Genomic DNA, 17,091 nt, shown 5'->3' on the forward strand with positions numbered 1-17,091 from the left:
GGTATGATCCCTGGCCTTGCTCAGTGGGTTAAGGATCTGGCATTGTCATGAGCTGTGGTATAGGTCACAGACTTGGCTAGCATCTGGTGTAGCTGTGGCATAGGCCGGCAGCTGTGGCTCTGATTAGACCCCTAGCCTGGAAAGCTCCATATGCTGCGGGTGTGGCCCTAAAAAGACCAAAAAAAAAAAAAAAAAAAAAATCCTAGTTTGAGCCCATCCAGTTTTAATCTGTAGACATTTAAAACTTGAGCAGTGGTAGGTGTTAGGGTGTGGGTAGTAAGTGATGTTGTCTGCAGTGTTTTTGAATGTGGCATCCAGCTTATATTTTGTTATAGACATACTTTTATTTTGAGCTTTCTCTGTTTCTTTTCTTTCTTTCTTTCTGGAACTTGTTGGGTAGAACTGCTGATCATTAAATGTAAGAACTTCTGCTTTCCATCTCAGAGTGGCTGCACTTATTTATTTATGGAGAAGATTCCAGAAAGAACTACTTTTCTTGTACTGGATAGATGTAACTATTATGGGCTGAAAAAATTTAAATATTCTATCTGGGAAATTAGCAATAAGATTTTTGGAACCAAAGGTGGCTCTGTTGATTACTGTCCTATTCCTAAGGCTCTCCTCTGCTGCATAGTAGGTCTTGAGTCTCATCTTTGTACATGCTTTATAAAGACAGATCTTCTGCTTGTTTTGGCAGTGTTTTATTGGGAGGGAAAAGTCTTTGAGAATTGCTTTTTAATGTGACAGGTATTTGGCATATTCAGTATATCATAAAAATTAGCATTTCCACATCCCTTTCTGTTTATCTTTGCAGTTGGCTCTCAGCTCTTGAAAGCACAAAATGGCTCCATCACCTCTCTGTGCTTCTGAAGTCAGCACTTCTGGTAGTGCATGCTGTGGATCGTGATCAGCGACCAGTGCTAGCCCACTGCTCTGATGGCTGGGACCGCACCCCCCAGATTGTGGCATTGGCTAAGCTCTTGCTGGATCCTTATTACCGAACCATAGAGGTAGGATTTGGTACTTTAGGGTGAGTTGAGGAGACCTTGAAGGATTTTACAGTTGGTTTTGGTTGAAATGGTTAGGTCCAATGAAAGTGATATTTTGTTGTTTTCGAATCATTGTTTCTTTACCTTGAACTAAAGTGTAGTGGTACCTACCACAGTTCTTGTGCCTCTTAAAATGGGGTAGATTGTGGATTACAGGATATTGATAATACAGACATGTTTTCCTTTGTAGTATGTCACTCCTTGGAAAAGTTTTGGCTACCCCAGGGGAGTGGGACTTTTACAGAAGGATCTTGACTTGTTTATTATTAATGGGTCTAGATATCACCACAGTGTTCCATGGAGAAAGAACTCTATTTTGAAATAATCACCTCTTGGGTTTAAGAAACAAGGAAACCAATAAAGATAGCCTAAATATTTGTAAATCTGGGGTGGGAAAGATTTTACAAACATGACTTTGTAAGTATAACTTGAAAGATAGAAATTAAAAATTGAAATATCTAGGGGGGAAACTTTTTAACAGTGAATGAAAGGCTGAAAATATAAGTAGTCTCAAGACTTAGATAAATGCTTAGTTACCACCCTTTTGATGATTATGGAAGGGAGTTGAGGGAATTGGAAAATTGCCATAAGCATGTCTCCCATTCTTTGGCATTGGGGCTGGGTTAGGGGCTCCTGATGGGCTTGGGCTTAGTCTTAGCAGGAGGCTCCTAAAAAGTATCACTGTTGATGGTGACATAAGGCTCAGGACAGTTATTGTTTGGATAATCAAGCACAAATTGTCTCTCCTGGGTGCTTCCCCACAGGGTTTCCAGGTCCTCGTGGAGATGGAGTGGCTAGATTTTGGCCACAAGTTTGCTGACCGGTGTGGTCATGGGGAGAACTCAGATGATCTGAATGAGCGTTGCCCAGTGTTTTTGCAGTGGCTTGACTGCGTTCATCAACTTCAGAGGCAATTTCCGTGCTCTTTTGAGTTCAATGAAGCATTCCTTGTGAGTTTGGGCTTGTGATTCTTCGTTTTGGGGACCTTCTAAATTCATAGGGGTATCAATGCAAATGTTAGCGTGCCAGTTTTCACATCCTTTCTACAACTTAAGGGGCCATTCTTCCATTTTTAATTTTAAAATAGCTGTATTAAACAAGGGTTTATTTTGTGAATCTAGATATACTACTAAGTTGGCATAAAGTCTAAATTTGGCTTTTAAAGGATGATAGAGGGAGTTCCCATTGTGGCTCAGCGGGTTAAGAACCTGCCTAATATCCATGAGGATGCGAGTTCGATCCCTGGCCTCTCTTGGTGGTTTAAGGATCTGGCATTGCTGTAAGCTACAATGTAGGTCACAGATGCAGCTCAAATCTGGTATTGCTGAGGCTGTGGTGTAGGCTGGCATCCACGGCTCCCGTTGACCCTTAGCCTGGGAACTTCCATGTGCCATGGTTGTGGCCCTAAAAAGACCAAAAAAACACCCAAGGCAAAACCAGAAAACCATTGAAAAAGGATGATAGAAGTGCTAAATAGTAGTTAGGAACAGTAGACTGTCATCTGCTCCCTCTAGTGCATATACCAACCCTTCTGCATCTGTTCTATACTCTGTGCTCCCTGTCCTTTGAAGGAAGAGAAGCTATCTTTCCCCTCTTCCAGCCCCTCCCTCCTCTCCTGAGGAGCTTCAGAGTTCCAACATTTCTCCTCCCTGCCTTCTGCATCATCATATTTCCCTCTTTATCAGATCATTGCTGTCAGCATACAAGTATGGGATGTGCTGCTTTATCACAACCTGTCTTTCAGCTTAAAAAATGTATTGAGGTGGTTGATTTACAATGTTGTATTAATTTCTGCTGTGTAACAAAGTGACCCACATATACATATGTATATATACACACACATGTATACTCATATTTTTTATTATTTATTTATTTATTATTTGGTCTTTTTAGGGCCGTATCCACAGCACATGGAGGTTCTCAGGTTAGGGGTCTAATTGGAGCTACAGCTACTGGCCTACACCACAGCCACAGCAATGCCGGATCCGAGCTGCATCTGTGACCTACACCACAGCTCATGGCAACACTGGATCCTTAACCCACTGAGTGAGGCCAGGGATTGAACCCGCAACCTCATGGTTCCTAGTTGGATTTGTTTCTGCTGTGCCAAGGCAGGAACTCATATATGTATGTACATATGTGTTATATATATGTGTGTGTATATATGTATATATATATTCTCTTTCATATTCTCTCTCATTATGGTTTATCACAGGGTTTGACTATAGGTCCCTGTGCTATACAGTAAGATCTTGTTTATCTATCTTATGTGTAATAGTTTGCCTCTGCTAATACCAAACTCCCAATCCTTCCTTTCCCCACCCAACCCTCTCCCCTGTCTTCATCACAGCCTTTCCGGGTCTTGCATCCTCCTCTAGCTATTACCGCATTTCTCATCTCTCATTTCTTTACAGCAGAGCTCTTCAAGTTTTCTAAATTTACTCAAACTGTTCTCCTGTTTGCTTTTATTTATTTTTATTTTTTGGTCTTTTTCTCTTTTTTTTAGGCCCACACTTGCAGCATATGGAAGTTCCCAGGCTAGGGGTCGAATTGGAGCTGTAGCTGCCAGCCTACACCATAGCCACAGGAACTTGGGATCCAAGCCGTGTCTGTGACCTACACCACAGCTCACAGCAATGCTGGATCCTTAACCCACTGAGCAAGGCCACATCCTCATGGATGCTGGTCAGGTTTGTTAACCCTGGGCCACAATGGGAACTCCTCCTCCTGTTCTTTTAAACCCAGTCCAGTCAGGTGTTCACCTTACCACTTTCTCAGAGCTGCTCTTGTTAAGGTCATCAGTGACCTTCATGTTGCCAAACCAATGATCAATTCTCAATCATCTTTTCTTTAAACAGTTGCAGTGTAATTGATATGTAATACATTAGTATCAGGTGTACAACAAAGATTTGATATTTGTATATATTGTTAAAAGATTACCACAAAAATGTAGTTAATATCTGTCACCATACATAGTTAGAAAGCTTTTTTCTTGCAATGAGAACTTCTAAGATGTACTCTCTTGGCAACTTTCAAATACACAGAACAGTCTTATTAACCTCTAGTCACCATGCTCTACATTATATCCTCCCAACTTACTGGAAGTTTGTACCTTTTGTTGAATGTCTTCATCTTCTTTTATCCATCAATGTTCGGTTCAGTTTATTCACTTTCCTCAAATACTTTGTTCACTTGACTTCCACCATGCACTCTTAGCTCTCCTCTGCTTCACCAGCTGGTCCTTCTTGTCTCCTTTGCTGGTTCTCTCTGCCTCCCCAGTTCAGAATGTTGGAATAACCCCAAGAGCTCAGCCTCCTGATCTAGGGATTTCATTTAGTTTGTTGGCTTTAATTGCTATAGTGATTCGCACATGTGTATATCCTCAGCTTAGATCTCTCTCTCTCTCTCTCAGCTTCATTAATTCCAGACTCATACCCACTCGTGACCACTCAGTATCTCCACTTGAATGTCTTAATGGTATTTCATACTTAACATGTTCAAAACTTAGTTTTCTATTCTTAAACCTCTCCACTCCAAAAACCTGATCTTCTCTCTCACCAAATGGAAACTCAGTCCTTTGATTCATTTAGGGCCAAAACTTGATGCTATACTCAACTCTCCTTTCTTTCATATTGCACGTTCAGTCTGCCAAAAGATTCTGTAGCTCTGCTTTTAGAATGTATCTTAAAACCCGATTGGAGTTCCCTTCGTGGCCCAGCGGAAACAAATCTGACTGGTATCCATGAGGACGCAGGTTCAATCCCTGGCCTTGCTTGGTGGGTTAAGGGTCGGCATTGCCATGAGCTGTGGTGTAGGTCGCAGATGAGGCTCAGATCCCTCATTGCTGTGGCTGTGGTGTAGGCTGGCGAGTAGTCTTAATTAGACCCCTAGCCTGAGAACCTCCATATGCCGCAGGTGGTGTGGCCCAAAAAGAAGACAACAAAAAAATAAAACATAATACAGACTGTGTCATTCCTCTGTCAAGAAACCTCTGATGATTTTCTGTTTCACACAGAATAAAAGTCAGTCCTTAAAGTGGCCTGCATGGCTCTCAGGTTACCCATCTAGGCTCATTTCCTCCTATCCTCCACCTCATACTGTGTCCTTCAGTCTCAGTACACTGGCCTCCTCAGTTCCTCAGAAATTGCTAGCCTGTGCTCACCTCAAGACCATTATGCTCGCAGTCGACTCTGGCTGGAGCAGCCCCCTACCCCGTCCCGAAAGTGCCAGTATGACCTGTGCTCTCATTTCCAAAAGATTCCACTAGTGAGGGCTTACGCACTACCCTGTGTGTGCTCTGTCCCTCTTACCCTGCCTTATTGTTGTCCATAGACCTGGTTACCCCTCCCCCACAACTAGAGCAAGCTCCACCAGGGCAGTAGAGCTATCTTCTCATTCTATGGGTGCCTATCCAGCACCCATAGAAATGTCTAGGGTATGTGAGATGTTCAATAGCAACTTATTGAATTAAAGTTGTTGAGAAATGTGCTTTTAGTTCAGACTTGGGTTGCACAACTGCTCCTGGGCCCAGTTTATATGAGTAGCTGTTAATTAGGACCTCAGAGACTGTGCCAAGGAGGCCAGGAGGATGGGGGCGACAGCACTGTCTTTGCTTTCTTGACTCAGGAGTGACAGTGGTTGGGGTTGTGAGGAGGCTGCGATTGGGTGGCTTACTTGGTTGCCCCATCCTTACCCGTTATGAACTGAAGTACACATCAAGGATGTTGGGGAAGGTGGCTCAGCTACGCTGACCTTCCCCAGAAAATGTGTATCCACTGCTTGATTTTTGCCTCATTGGACTCCCACAGGTGAAACTGGTGCAACATACCTATTCCTGCCTCTTTGGAACATTCCTGTGCAACAACGCCAAGGAGAGAGGAGAAAAGCATACTCAAGAACGGACATGTTCTGTGTGGTCGCTGCTTCGGGCGGGCAACAAGGCTTTCAAAAACCTACTGTATTCCTCTCAGTCAGAAGCCGTACGTATCCTTTAGCCTTTTCTCTCTGATGAGCAGAATGAGGGATAAGGATATACGGGAGCCTTTTTGAGAAGTGACTTTCCTTGAAGGCCTCTAATTGTCTCTGGATGGGTTGGTTCCGTTTTTTTCCCAACCACTCTGCCTGAGAAAGATGCTGATGCTTTCTGGTGATGCTCTGCCCTGCTTCTGACTACTCTTTGTTTAGGGCAGTTAGATTTAATACCATCTCTACTTTGCCACTCTAGATATTAGTCTTTTACGCACCTCTGCCAGATCTTAACTTACTCTTAGCGTGTTCTGTTCACAAGAGGAGGAAGCACTTAAGTTGTTCCCTGGATGCCCCTGATAGCACAGAAGGAGCTGCCATTAGGCCCCCAGCACCCTTCCAGTGTCAGCAGACAATAATGTCCTCTATAGCTTCTGTCTCAGAAAACAGAAAACTTTGTGACACTAGTGTGTGCGTCTGTGTGATTCTCTAGTCACATGGAGAAATGGCAGGCCCTTTAAGACTTTTCCTCAAAGGAACAGAGGAAAGGAAGCACTTAAATCTGTGCATTAGTACCATTCCCTTAGTGAGAATGCATCTGAAATTCTAAAGTCACAATGAGGCTAATTAGGAGTTAAATTGCTTTGCTAGACTATTAATTAATGTCTTAGTACAATTAGGTAGTTCAAGGAAAGACTGAAGCTAGCTGCTTCTCTCTCTTCTCTGCCTGGTGGAGAAGTAACAATACATAAGGAAAATTCCTTCCTTTTCTTATAAGTAAGTTAGATGATCCTTTAAAACAGGTTTGACATGTCTTTGGAAGCCAAGCTTTTTCACTCATCATCTAGCAGAATGACTCACTTGAGCCGTAAAGCAACAAAGTAGACTGAGAAAAGCCAGTCATTCAGTAAAGATGACCTAGAAATGACTAATGAAAAATGGATTAAAAAATTTTTTTGACATTTTCACAGCCATAGGGGCTCTTAGATGAAAAATCCCACCAACCCCAATTCCTAGTTCTCTATAGGTCCTTTTGAGAGATAGAGCTGCATCTGCACCCACTGTCACTAATGCCCTTCAGACTGTACAGGACTGCTGGGCATTTCTACTTGGTCTTTATTCTTCACCCTCATTTCTGGATGTTTCTGACAGACTTGTTGGAACTCATTTAACCTGCCCACTTGCACTTTCCTTAGGTGCTGTATCCTGTGTGCCATGTGCGTAACCTGATGCTATGGAGTGCGGTGTACCTGCCCTGCCCATCCCCGTCTACCCCTGTGGACGACAGCTGTGCACCATACCCAGGCCCTGGCACCAGCCCTGAGGATCCACCCCTGAGTCGGTGAGCCCTGAGGCTGATGCCAAGACCTCAGATCCTTTGTGGTTGTATTCTTGTGCTAGGTTGTATATACCCAGGGATGATTGGAGATCATGACATTGTCAAGCTCCACACATTTCATTGATCTTTGAAGTTTTCTTAGGGAAAGTGTAAGGATTTTGGGCTATGAGGCTGTAAAAACCTCATTTTCTGTAGAGTATTAGGCCCTTTTGCTACATGGCTCTGCCGCATGCACCAAGCAGTTTCTCAAGTGGTGTTTCTCTGGGTGTTTACTGTTTGTTTTGCTGCACATACAGCATGCAGAAGTTCCTGAGCCAGGGTTTGAACCTAAGCCATAGCAGTAATGCTGCCAGCTCCTTAAACTGCTGAGCCACAAGGGAACTCCTCCTCTGGGTTCCTTGTGACTCTCTGGCTTGAATTTCAGCCACTGCTCTGTGTTGCTGCCTCTCTGCTGTGATTTGTCGTCTTGGGCTTATAAAGGCAGATGACTTCAGATGATAGAAAGTTTGACTTTGCAATGTATGAATTAGCTTATTGAATTCAGTCTGATAAATAATAATTAAAAATACTGTAATAGAAAATCAGCACTGCTACTTTCCTTTGCCACTAATTGAGAAATAGCAGTATCATGAAGAATTTTTTTTTATTTATTATTATTTTATTTATTTATTTTGCTTTTTTGGGCCACTCCTGTGGCATATGGAGGTTCCCAGGCTAGGGGTCTAATCAGAGCTACAGCTGCCGGCCTACACCACAGCCCCAGCAATGTCAGATCCGAGCTGCATCTGTGACTACACCACAACCACAGCTCACGGCAGTGCTGGATCCTTAACCCATTGAAGGAGGCCAGGGATCGAACCCATAGCCTCATGGTTTCTAGTTGGATTCATTTCTGCTACGCTACGATGGGAACTCCAAGAATGTCTTTTTTTAAGAGAGCATTTGCTGTTAGCTTATTTGTATATGTTGGGTATAGTGTAGGTGTGGTGCCAGAGGAATAGAAGGACTCATCTTGGAGCTTCATCTTCCTGAAGTCTAAGCCTCACCCTAGATATGCCATGGCTCCTTGAGTAGCTGTGATGAAGCTAGTTATGAAATGACTGTTAAAATGTATTGTCTCCCACTTCCCTCTGGATAGCCTCAGATTCTCATTTCCCCCAAACTTTCTTTAGGCTACCAAAGACTAGATCATTTGACAATCTGACCACAGCCTGCGACAACACAGTGCCTCTCACTAGCCGGCGCAGCAGTGACCCGAGCCTGAATGAGAAGTGGCAAGAGCACCGGCGTTCACTGGAACTGAGCACCCTGGCTGGTCCTGGAGAGGAGCCTCTAGATCCTGACAGCTTGGGGAAACCAACCAAAGTGCTGGCTGGGGCTGAGCTATCTGTTGCAGCTGGAGTGGCTGAGGGGCAAATGGAGAACATTTTGCAAGAGGCCACCAAAGAGGAGAGTGGGATAGAGGACCCTGCTCACAGGGGGATGCAGGAGGTCAAAGAGGAGGCTCTTTTAGAAAAGGAGAGCAGGAGAAAGACCCCTGAGGGCCCAGCCATTGTATTTCAACAAGAGCCAGAACTGGGTGATGATGCTTTGAGCAGCCAGCCAGGCACCAGCCTTCCTCTGTTCTTACAGGGTATTCCTGAGCAGCAGGGTGGGCACAGTGTTCTCCCCAGTTCTCTCCAGGAGACCCCCAGGGGAGAGGATGTCCAAGAGGTCCCTGTGGAACAGTCTCGAATAGGAGCTATGGCAGAGGATAGGGAGGAAGCAGTCCTTCCAATCCCAATAGATGCAGAAGTTGGTTATGGTACCTCACAGTCAAGTTCTCTGCCCTCCCAAGTCCCACTTGAGGCCAGAGGACCAAACGTGGACAGTTCCATGGACTTGTTAATAGAGGATAAAATGAAGTCAGAAAGTGGGCCCCAAGGCCATCACAGATCTTGCCTGGTAAACAGTGGCAGGTTCAGTGGCAAGTTCGTGCTTCCTCAAGCCATGGAGCCCAGGCTTTTGGAGAGGAGCCTGGCTGAAAGGCCCCAGGTGGGATCTGTGGTGTATAGGACTTCTCCTGGCAGCACCCACAGCCCAGCACATTCTCCTTGTGCCTTGCCTTTATCTGAATGTAAAGAGGGCCTTGTATGCAATGGTGCCCCTGAGACTGAAAATAAGGCCTCAGAGCAGCCCCCAGGGCATAGTACCCTCCAGAAGTACCCCACCCCCAATGGGCACTGCGCTAATGGGGAAGCTGATAGGAGCAAGGACTCACTGAGTCGCCAGCTGTCTGCTACAAGCTGCAGCTCTTCCCACTTACCCTCGAGGAACTTGTACCACAAGTGGCTGCACAGTCACTCGGGGAGGCCGTCTGCAGCTGGCAGCCCTGATCAGCCTTCCCGTAGCCACCTGGACGATGATGGCATGCCTGTGTACACGGACACAATTCAGCAGCGCCTGCGTCAGATTGAGTCAGGCCACCAGCAGGAAGTGGAGACCTTGAAGAAACAGGTCCAGGAGTTGAGGAGTCGCCTAGAGAGCCAGTATCTGACCAGCTCCCTGCGCTTCAATGGGGACTTTGGGGATGAAGTGGTGAGTACACCATGGTGTGCAGGGAGAGAGGGCCCACTGAACTGGGGCATCCTTTTTACAGATTTTTTTAAAAGAATTAGAAAGGTCCAGAGTAGCCCCTGTTGAGAGAGGCTGAAGATCAGCCTCAGCCAGGTGATGGGCAGTGAGGGGACTTCTTTTCTTTCTGCTTTGCTTACTTTTTATGAGTATCCTGTCCAGACAGCATAAGGAAGAGTGTTAGCACTCACTCTATGGTTGGTCAATTCTCTTTGGAGAAAGGACCATACATTTTAAGAAAAACTTCAACTCCTGGGCAGAAGGACATTTGTAGGGCAACATCCCAAACCTTCCTGTCAAAATATAGTGTCTCTTCTGCCCCAGTAGCTAGTGAATAATTAACCAGCCCCACCCCCAGCATGGGCAGTAACTGTGAAGGGTTTAGTTCTTTTTTAAATAGATACTTGTTCCCACCCTGTGCCATGTGATGGCAGTCAAAATGGGCAGAAGGGTTGGTACTAGCACTATTGGGAGTTAGTGCTGATGGGGCCTGGTGACTGGAAGTGGGGGTACCTGAGGGGACATTTTTAAGGAGGCACGCCATGTACTGGTGTGTCTGACTTGATGTGTTCAAGTGTGAGTCTGGCTCTGAAGCAGTCAGCATACATTAAAGGCGGGCTCATCCAATGACTTTCAATTCCAGCTCACTTCTTGGTTTTTCCTTTATTCTAATGATGGTTTCTCATTTTCCCAAAGAGTCCTTCAGAAAAAGGAGGACATGCCCAAAGCACTCAGTTTCAGCATACAGATGTAAGTGGCAGGGTTGAATTGACAGCCCCCTGGAGCAGCTGACACAGTTCCCACTCCACCCTGGTCACTTCTGCCCCACCCACTTCCTGGAACCCATGGCCTGTCTTTCCACTCCAGAAGCACTGCACACAGCCTTAGACCTGTGTTATCTCTCTTCCAGCTGAGCTTAGCCCTGTCTCTGCACCTGCTCAACCCAGTTCTTTGTGGCTGAGGCACCTAGAGATTCAGCAGCCTTAACACCCGGGCCTGTCCAAAGTCCCCAGTACTCCTTTCTTTGCCAAGTCCTTTCTTCTTCTGGGAGGAGACCAGGTTCATTCTGTTCAGCTGTGTTTGTTTGCCAACAGACCTCAATTCCCGACTCGGAAAGCAATCTGGATCAGAACTGTTTGTCTCGCTGCAGCACAGAGATTTTCTCTGAAGCCAGCTGGGAGCAGGTGGATAAACAGGACACGGAGGTACAGGCTCAGCCCCTGTTCTGAGTGCCACCCATATAACTGTTCTGCGGTTCTTCTCCACCCCCATTCTTTGCCCCTGCCCTGGCCAAGAAATGACCTCACAGCACATTTAGTCTTGAGCCTCTCTGAATCTCAGCATCTGTGAATTCCCATCAAGCCTAGAATTTCTGAGCCAGGGAGACTCAACAAGCCAGCCCTCTCTCCTCATTGCCTCTATGAACTAGAGCCTTGCCAGCTCTCATAGCAACCCTGGGTGCTGTTGCCTGCCACTCGATCTCAGGAGAGCTTGGAGTCCCTTCCAGGGAAACGATTTGGACGCCTTTCTTGTACTGCTGACAACAGACCTATTGGGCTGGTGCCACTTGAGCCAGTGTGGTCCTTGTGACTCTTGCTGCCCCCAGCATGGCTCTGCTGGCTCCAGCTGGATGGCCCATCTCCTGTCACTAAGCTGGCCCCTATGTTTTACAGATGACTCGATGGCTCCCCGACCACCTGGCTGCCCACTGCTATGCGTGTGATAGTGCCTTCTGGCTTGCCAGTAGGAAGCACCACTGCAGGTACCATTGGGATGTGTGGTAGGGTGGGCATGGGTGCAGGGGCTGAGATTTGGCCCACAGAGCTTGCAGGATGGAGAGGTGAAATCATCTGGCTGGCAGTGTTTTCTCAGGCAGACCTCAGGGTCTACAAGACCTCGACTGACTTTTTGTGCCTCTGAAATTGGTGTTTGCAGAACTGTATTTGGTGTCTTTCATTTTAGAATGATTGTGAGTATATTTTGAAATGGGCAAATGATGTCCCTTTTTGTTTTGATTTTGCTTCCTGGATTGGTGGGGCAATAGCCATCAGCACTCAAACCACCATTTCTTACCCCTAGAATAAAATTTCTTCCTATTCAGCATGGCTGCTGTGAGCAAAAATGATTTTCCTGCTATGGGCAGGGAATCTCATTTCCTACTCCTTACCCTGTTCCCTGACACCATACTTGTTGAGGGGGGAATTGCTGATAATAGTCTTCAATCTATAAGACTCCTGATTTCTTTCTTTCTTGGTTGGGGTAGTGAGTTGCTAGGAATGCTTTGCCCCAGCTGGGGTGGTGACTGAAGGATGCTCAGTGTTCTCGGAATAGGAATTTTATCTGAATTGGGACATAGCTTATCGGCACAAGTGGACCTGGATTGAAAACAGAGCCACCTCTTGTCTAGTGAGGATGCTTCTAGGACTCTCATCTCCCACCCTCACCCTAGGCCCAAATGTCTTCAGTTGGCTTCTCCTCTGAGCTTTTTCTCCCCTCCTTGCAGGGACACTGACCGTGTTGATCAAACGTGGTGAGCATTTGCAACAACCTTTGTGTGATGTCTGCACATCTACAATAACTTCTCCACACTAACGCCGCCATTTTCCCTTCTCTGCACTCATTGGGATGAAGCTTGGGGCTGGGAGTGTAGGCAGGCAGGCGGGCCCAGGGGTGAAGGGAGTGCGGGAGGACCCCAGCACCTCGCCGAGGAGACCATTAGAGCCGAGGCAGGTTGCAGCCATGGGTGCCCATGCCGACTTCTGCACAGGCCAGCTAAAGTCATCTTGCTTATGACAAACAGCATTGCTTCAGCAGGGGCTGGTCTTGTGGAATAGCCACTTGAGGGGTTTTAGAGCATTTCTTCTGGGTCAATCATTCATTGAGATGCCAGAATGATGCTGGTGACTTCCAAGTCAAATGGCATCACTGCTTTTTTTTTTTTTTTTTTTTTTAATAAGAGCCTAGAACTGAATGGAGGTGGTCTTACCAGAGAACTGTTAGCATGGAAGATTGTAAGCATGAAAACTTCATTTAGGGTCTATCAGAATACCCTGAAAGAAGTCACAGATAGGAAAGCTTGACTGATCAAATTCATGGCAGCCTTTTGAGCTGAATTGCAGCAGGTATGCTAAATAAATGTACACATTCAGAAATAGATTTAGATCATTTTTCTCTGTAACCACAGGTTCTTGCTGATTCATGGCTTCTCAGAAACAGTTGTGAAGTACTCACTGGATTCTAGAAGATGAAGTCTTGTGTGTTTTACATATTTCAGTTCTCTGTCCTTTAATTGCCCCTTGTCTAGCCTTTTCCTTTTGTGGTTTCTTTTGTCCCTAAAGGGTATTTAGTATTCTCTCTTCTGTACTTAAATGGTCCTTAATCCAGCACTGGGTTTCCTTTCTGAGGAGCATAAATGAAAAGGTAGTGAGTGCTGCTGGCTAAGAAGGATGATTTCCCTTTCGATACCTGCCCTAAGTGTCTGGCATCGGGCTCCTCAGAGTCTCCTATTCTTGGGTTCATTGGTATTGATTTTAAAACCCCCACTCCCACTCAAGTGGAGTTGTAGGGGAGCAGAAACTCATCCTCTGCCAGTTCCCTTTCCTGTTAGCTGTGAAGGACATCTGTTTGGGGGTATAGACCTGTGCTGCTCAGATGCAGCAGAGCTGAGCTTTCAAATGGAGGAGGGGAGAGAGGCCAGGGGCCTGGGTATAGTCAGGCCTTCAGTTAGAACTAATACTCCTTGGAGATGCATGGGGGCAGGGGAGTGAGCCATGACTGACTGACACCTAATAGGGGGTGTGTATGCACGTGTGTTCATCTGTGCTCTTGTCCTTTCACCCTAAGCATGTGTCACTGGTTGCTTGTCTCCTGGCTTTGCATGCTGGCAGCAAAGCAGTCCTAGATGGCAGCAGTCTATTTATGTTGCTGCCTCTGAGCCTTTGGGTGCAAGGCTCTCCTGGATCCCCAGCTGGACTGGGAGTTTCTTTCATCTTAGTGGCTCAGAGGCAGTTCTCTTGGACTCTGGCCTCTGTGTGATGGATTGCAAGCTACACGAGGCCATTGCCCAGGTGGGTGTGGCCATTGGGTTTTCCTGGGCCGAGACTTTCCCATTGAGGTAGCAGCCGCCTTCTGCCTTGGGCCCATTTGTTCTCACAGATTTCTCTTGAGCAGCGTCTTCACACTTGGTAACCTTGAGCTGTAGTGGTGAAGCAGTCAGGTGTCCTTGGCCCTAATGTGAAAGTGATGGGTGACTATGCTAAGTCAGGATCTCTCCCTGCCTGGTTTCTTCCTCAGTAGACAGACAAAAGAGTGACTTTAAAGGAGTCTCCAGCACATCTGAATTATGAACGATAAAGCTCTTGTCTTTTGAAGTTATTTCGCCACCTCACATCTCTACTGAAACTAACACTGTTTTTGTTTCTTCTCAAGGAATTGTGGGAATGTATTCTGCTCCAGTTGTTGTAACCAGAAGGTTCCAGTTCCCAGCCAACAGCTCTTTGAACCTAGTCGCGTGTGCAAGTCTTGCTATAGCAGCCTGCATCCCACAAGCTCCAGCATTGACCTTGAACTGGATAAGCCCATTGCTGCCACTTCAAACTGAAGCTTAGTGACCTGGGGTGGGCAGAGGCCAAGCTACTCTTCCTCTGACAGGCCCACACAGCCTGGGCAGACCAAGAAGCCCGTGCACTTGAATGGGGACATGGAACCAACTGTGCAGAGTGATGGAAATTTGGGATGTACCACTGGATTGTAGATTGATTCCCCACCTGCCACCCCCTATTTTTTTTCTCTCCATTTTCTGTCCTCCCTCTGCTTCTCCTGGTTGTCTTTTAAAAAAAACCAGAGGTTGCCAGGTTCCCTATAATTGTTGAGCTGCCTGCTGCCAGGTGGTGCTGAGGGTTGGCTTGGTTTCTCAGGATGGGAGGAGGCTGGTTGAGTCAGAGTGGAGGCCTGAGATAATGAGCAGGGAATACAGTCAATGCTGACACTTGTGACTGTTCCTCATACTGCTGCCACATCAGACTGGTTGGCAAAACCTTTGCTTCTGAGGACACTGAAGGCATCTGTCTGATGAACAGTGCTCTGGGTGTCTGTTCCCTCATGAGAATCCTACCCCACAGCAGATAAATGGGATTGGCATTTGGGGGGAGAGGCACACAGTTAGACCCTTTAGGCCTTTGGGGAAGGAGAGGGTATGCTCCCAAGGCAAGAGAACTGGGAATGGGTGGCCAGCCTATTCTTCCCAATGGGATTCTTTTTATACCTTGACCATCCCTTCACTGTGGATGGTCTACCCACCTCAGCAGGCTGTGTAGCCTCTACCCTCAGTCATAAGAGGGCCGACTGGCCAGAGTGCAGTGTCCTGCTGTGGTCAAGCCCAAAGTATGCTCTGAGCCCGGAAACACCTGGAAACCCCTTTCAGGACCTGGTCCCCCAAACAATCTCTTCTTGGCCAGCACAGGGAAATCCAGACTCAGGGTTCCAAAAATTCCCCACTCCCAAACCAAACAAATCATGGATCTCCCCCTTAAGGGGTAGACTCTAGCCTTTCAGAGTGCAATCATCATGAAAAGGGAGCATGTCCCATAGAATCAGCCTCCCTCCACCTCCCCTTAGAGCAGTGGGAAGGGCCCAGTGGTCCCACTGCCCTGCTCCTATGCTGCTGGCCTGCAGTGAGGGCCCACTTCTCTATTCTGCAGTGTTCCTTAGAGAAGTGACACAGCCTGTAAGAGACATGAAGCACCTTTCCTCAGTAAGCTTTGATGTGGTCCAAAAAGAGCCTTAAATCAAGAATATTTGGTGGAGGTGGATATAGAGAAGGGTGGAGAGGAGTTAAGGTTTGTGTTTTATGATCTTGGCATCCATGTTTTGTGCCTGCCCTCCCTCTTGGGGGAAGGGCCATGCTTGGCTCTGCCTAAAGCTGCTGTCACAGCAGATTGTGGTGCGCAGTGGGGGCAAGGCTGGGGAACTCTCCTGACCCTTTGGATGCAGTTCCCTGGCCAAGGGCAAGTTGTGTCTCAGGAAGGTGGCTCCTGGGTGCACCTGGGTGTAAAGATGTGGCCTAGAAGCCTTTCCTGGAGTTATCAGTCCAGGCAAAAGCCAAGAGCATCTGAGAACATCTTTGACTTCCCAGTGGCAGCAGGTTGCTTGGAATTTGAATTTAGTGAAACAGGGTGTAAGTTCTTCTCTGCACTCTGTGTGTGGTCTGGCCTTGCAGGTAGGGAGAAGTCAGTCTAATTGAAGATTGTGCAGTTCCTAGTGACAGGTGCCAAGAGGTTATGATACGGGTTTCTTGGGTCTGGTGTACAGTGTGAATAAATGCTTGCAGCTCTTAGCTCTTTTTTGATCAATGAAGCACTTTTTTATTAATATTTTTCTTTGTAAAGGAGGAACCGTAACTCTCCATAGCTGTACATATAACCCTTTTCTTCTAAAGAAGAGTCAGTCAGTGCTCCTATATTTTTCATTTTTGTCAAAGCAGGAAGTAAATACTTTAGAACTGTTAAATATATAAATAAAGTGAATAAAGTTTAGTGTTCCGCATGGTAGCATTTGCTAACAATGTTCTAATTCTTTTCCCTGCAGTTTGTTTCCTTTCATCCCATTTCCCTTTTAACAGAAGCAATTTGAGGTGCTGCTGAGAATGTGAACTTTGGTAAAGGAAAACAATAGATTTCTTTTCAACCCTGGACCTTGGAAGGAGCTGCACCACAGTGCCCACAAACGTTTCCTTGATGGTTTTTGCCCCTAATATCTCCAAAGCTAAAAAGAGCAGTCTGCTATCTTGACAATCAGCCATTCTTCTTTATCTGAAGAACTGAGTGTCAACAGTAATTAAAACTACCTCTGTATTCTGGGCTCTTTTTTGTTTGGTTGCTGTTGCTTTGCTTTCAGGGCAGTCTGTGCTCTGGCCCCTTGGCCCACCCCACCCAGAGGGGGCCTCAGGTGCACCAGTAGCAGCAGGTGAGCACAGAGGCCTGCGTGCAGTGGAGACGAAAAGGTGGGGAGGGTGGCTAGAAAGTGCCTCTGCTCTGCCTGTCCTTGGATGATAGACTTATATGAGGGGGCAGAAACTGAATTAGATGTGAATGGATTATGTGCCTAACTAGAGGTCCCCTTCCTCCT

At 46.4% G+C, this 17,091-nt stretch overlaps 1 protein-coding gene across 15 annotated transcripts in view; it reads left to right on the forward strand.

The window, feature by feature from the left end:
• Positions 1–16,822, forward strand: part of MTMR3 (myotubularin related protein 3) — a 151,706-nt gene extending 134,884 nt beyond the window's left edge. For 7 of the 15 annotated variants that reach the window (XM_047762313.1, XM_047762314.1, XM_047762312.1 and 4 more), the window contains 10 exons: positions 815–1,010; positions 1,814–1,999; positions 5,858–6,028; positions 7,211–7,356; positions 8,526–9,930; positions 10,663–10,716; positions 11,061–11,171; positions 11,640–11,728; positions 12,470–12,496; positions 14,395–16,822. In XM_047762313.1, coding sequence (XP_047618269.1) covers positions 815–1,010; positions 1,814–1,999; positions 5,858–6,028; positions 7,211–7,356; positions 8,526–9,930; positions 10,663–10,716; positions 11,061–11,171; positions 11,640–11,728; positions 12,470–12,496; positions 14,395–14,566 — 2,557 coding nt within the window. In that variant the 3' untranslated portion in view covers positions 14,567–16,822. The remainder of the gene's footprint in view (positions 1–814; positions 1,011–1,813; positions 2,000–5,857; positions 6,029–7,210; positions 7,357–8,525; positions 9,931–10,662; positions 10,717–11,060; positions 11,172–11,639; positions 11,729–12,469; positions 12,497–14,394) is intronic. The other 8 variants (XM_047762323.1, XM_047762325.1, XM_047762320.1 and 5 more) reach the window with 5 other exon arrangements.
• Positions 16,823–17,091: the final 269 nt, after the last annotated feature.

The sequence above is a fragment of the Phacochoerus africanus genome, chromosome 15, assembly GCF_016906955.1.
Source record: "Phacochoerus africanus isolate WHEZ1 chromosome 15, ROS_Pafr_v1, whole genome shotgun sequence".
NCBI classification, from domain to species: Eukaryota; Metazoa; Chordata; class Mammalia; order Artiodactyla; family Suidae; genus Phacochoerus; species Phacochoerus africanus.